The 3083-nt window shown below is 45.6% G+C and overlaps 2 protein-coding genes across 2 annotated transcripts; one reads left to right on the top strand and one right to left on the bottom strand.

The window, feature by feature from the left end:
- Positions 1-703: 703 nt before the first annotated feature.
- On the top strand, positions 704-1533 carry PPTG_04959 (hypothetical protein; the record flags this gene model as incomplete). Its single annotated transcript, XM_008897308.1, has 2 exons — positions 704-734; positions 821-1533. 2 exons carry the CDS (start codon positions 704-706, stop codon positions 1531-1533), a joined length of 744 nt encoding a protein of 247 aa, XP_008895556.1.
- A 437-nt stretch (positions 1534-1970) lies between these two features.
- On the bottom strand, positions 1971-2211 carry PPTG_04958 (hypothetical protein; the record flags this gene model as incomplete). Its single annotated transcript, XM_008897307.1, has 2 exons — positions 1971-2062; positions 2136-2211. The coding sequence occupies 2 exons, from the start codon at positions 2209-2211 to the stop codon at positions 1971-1973; spliced, it is 168 nt and encodes a 55-aa protein (XP_008895555.1).
- Positions 2212-3083: the final 872 nt, after the last annotated feature.

The raw sequence follows: 3083 nt of genomic DNA, 5'->3' as shown, positions 1-3083 counted from the left end.
GCGGTGTCACTGCGACCCGAGGTGACCTTTGTCTTCTTGAAGCTAAATTGACTGGGTGTGTACATGTACCATAATAGATACTACCGAAATCACTCGTATAAGTACGAACAGAAGAAACGCATAACAATTCTTGCTACATATAAATATGCGTTAGGGCGATAAGGTTAACCTATCATCCGGCGCACGCGAGACAAGTTGAACGAAGGTCGTCTAAACTGATTATATGTATTGTCCGTTTCTATCAATTTGTCCGTCTATTAGAGATGCTTAAGTTGAGACTAAGACAGGTTTAGGGTTATCTTATTCTACGGTTGGTTTCCGCTAATCAAGCCAGTCACCATCACTCTAAAGCGAAAAATTCTCACTCAAGTCACAAGTCATTAAGGAATTCTTTTACAAGCTGCGGATCATTATCTGGTTGACGGCCTGCCGAGTAGTGCGCTCGTGCACGCGACGACGTAGGTCAATTGAGCGAGAATGCAGCGAATGCTCATTCTAAGAGGGATTGTCGCCCGTTTGGGTTAATTCTCCGCCAGATACGCTTCCAAGAAAGTAAGTATTAATACTACCTGTCTATTGTTGATATGTCTCGCGCTCGTACTGACTTCTCTACAGTGTGTTTCTTATGTGACTTTATTTAGATCAGTGGGTGTTTTTGGTAATACAAGTATTCTACTCTTCAACTGCGATTACATTCTTTACCATGGAGATACCTCTTCCGAACCAATTGCGCTGTGAAGTGACGGTAAAAGCTGGAGACCTCTTGAGCGATGCCGCGATAAAGGAGTTGCTTTGACTTTTGATATCGACGTATCGGAAGGCTACTATGTTTTAAGAGCAAAAGTTAAGTCGGCGTTCGCTAGCAAGGAGCGTCTGTGCTGGAACGATGACCTGGATGTCTACATCAAGCTTGCCAAGAATGCTCCGCAGAAAGCATTTGTGAAGCTAGATCAAGATGGATTCTTGCCTTTGCTTCAAGCCGCATGGCGTAACGCACGGCTACGACGTGCTGGGCAAGATGATTTTTCTCTAAACCTTTTTGTTTATGTAGAGAGACCGAAAAGGACACCTACTGCTACGCTTCATCGAGCGACGGAGAATCGGGTACAACAAGTCCTACCACGTGTCCAACAAGCGCTACAATCGGCCAATGTATCCTTTGGTCCTGCTACGTTGCGCTATGCTGCAACTGCCCTAGCCAGATTGCCGGATAGTGAAGAAGTACGAGTTCCAGACAACACGACGTTCCGTCAGCTACAGCACATTGATAGCTTGGAGCAACAGGCAGTCAGCAACGTGAGGGAGCCGGATGAATTTGCTCCCATTCAAGTGATGATCAACGACTCAACGGTGACGTTAAGGATGCGGGTGCAGGACATTCGATGCGCATTGGGATTGCCACCGTACCCGCTGTGTCCTCCATTCCGCCAACCTCCCATATACGTTCCACCACCAGCTCATGACATGGAGGACGTCGACCATGTCCTCAGCGACGATGGAAACGACAATGATTTGGCTGAATTTGCGGTTTAAGAAGTTTATTAATTGGCAATATTCAAAGCAGCTTCTAAGTACCCACAATGGCGATATAATCCGTAGCTAACTTGGTTATATACTTTAGTACACTCCCGTAGAGCAGCATTGATAACTGCAACAGACGCCTCCTTGAAAGCCAGACTAGCATTCTTGATTATCCAGCGTTTCAAAAGGGAGAACCCAACTTCAATAGGGTTCAAATCTGGTGAATACGGGGGCAGGAAGAACAAAAGTGCTCCTGTAGAGTGAACCAGATCCTGCAACTCCGCATACATATGAATTTTAGCATTGTCAAGAACAACAATTGACCGTGGCAGCGGGTATCGGTTGAGGTAGGGCGCTATTTTCGTCGCAAAAACTTGATGGAACTCTTTCCTGGTGAATGTGTCAAAAGTATGACCCCACGAAAAAAAAAACATTCACATCCATGGCAGCTAGTACAGATAAACGTTGACCTCGTGAGGATGGTAGGCTGACGACGGCTGGTGTTCCTCGTTTCGACCAAGCGTGTTTTCGTAAAACGCTCCTACATATAAAAAAAAAGTTAGATAAATAGTATTTTTTAGGAAATGAAAAACAATAAAATATTATATTCTTACCGCCCGTCTTTTGATGTTTCGTCCACGAAGACGAGTTGTTCCGGACCACGATAAAAAGGTAATAACCTTCCTGCATATTCTTGATGCTCAGGAGGCGCTGACTCTCTGGCTCGTTTTGTTAGCTTTTTTCTTGTGAGGTCCAGATCGAAGCGTAAAGCACGGCATATTGAGGCTGTGGAAGTGTTTTTGATATTGCCGAATTGGCGCCGCAGTTCGTCTTGCAGTTCTTCAATATAAAAACAAGGATGCTCTTTTACGTATTTTTCGACAAAAAGAATGACCTGACGTGGCCACTTGCTGCTGCGCTCTTGCCCTTTACATTTTTTGCACGGGGATCCCGTCTTCTCGAACCTTGTGTTCCAGCGGCGAACACTGCGTTCGTGGCTACCAAAAATCGTTCCAACCATAGATGCCTCCATGCCGTAAATGTAAACGAGGACAATAGCTCGCCAGCGCAAGTCCCCTGAGTAAGTCATTGTTTAGTAGATAATCTCCGAATGGCCAACAAATTCGTGGCATTCGGAGGAAGTGCGCTTAACACTGAGCATAAGGGCAAACATAGGTCGCTGCTGATTGGATCGGCTAATCTAGATGTGTCTTAATCGTTGGCGCAGCTCTCTTAATCTGACCTCGTGTACCTAGCCCTAGTGTGTCTTGAGCACGTTACACTGAGTGTAAGAGCTCGTTTTGGACAATCCATCTGAAACGGATAATAGCAAGAATTGTTATGCGTTTCTTCTGTTCGTACTTATAGGAGTGATTTCGGTAGTATCTATTATGGTACATGTACACACCCAGTCAATTTAGCTTCAAGAAGACAAAGGTCACCTCGGGTCGCAGTGACACCGCCTTGGCAGGAGGAGAAATGGAGCTTGACGAGGAGGCGAAAGAGGATTTCGACGAGCATGGTTTAGGTGGGGAGGATCTTGACGCTCAGATCGAAGCTGT

This window comes from Phytophthora parasitica, assembly GCF_000247585.1.
Source record: "Phytophthora parasitica INRA-310 unplaced genomic scaffold supercont2.5, whole genome shotgun sequence".
NCBI classification, from domain to species: Eukaryota; Oomycota; class Peronosporomycetes; order Peronosporales; family Peronosporaceae; genus Phytophthora; species Phytophthora nicotianae.
Note: the sequence above shows the minus strand (reverse complement) of the source record. Positions and strands in the feature narration are given on the sequence as shown.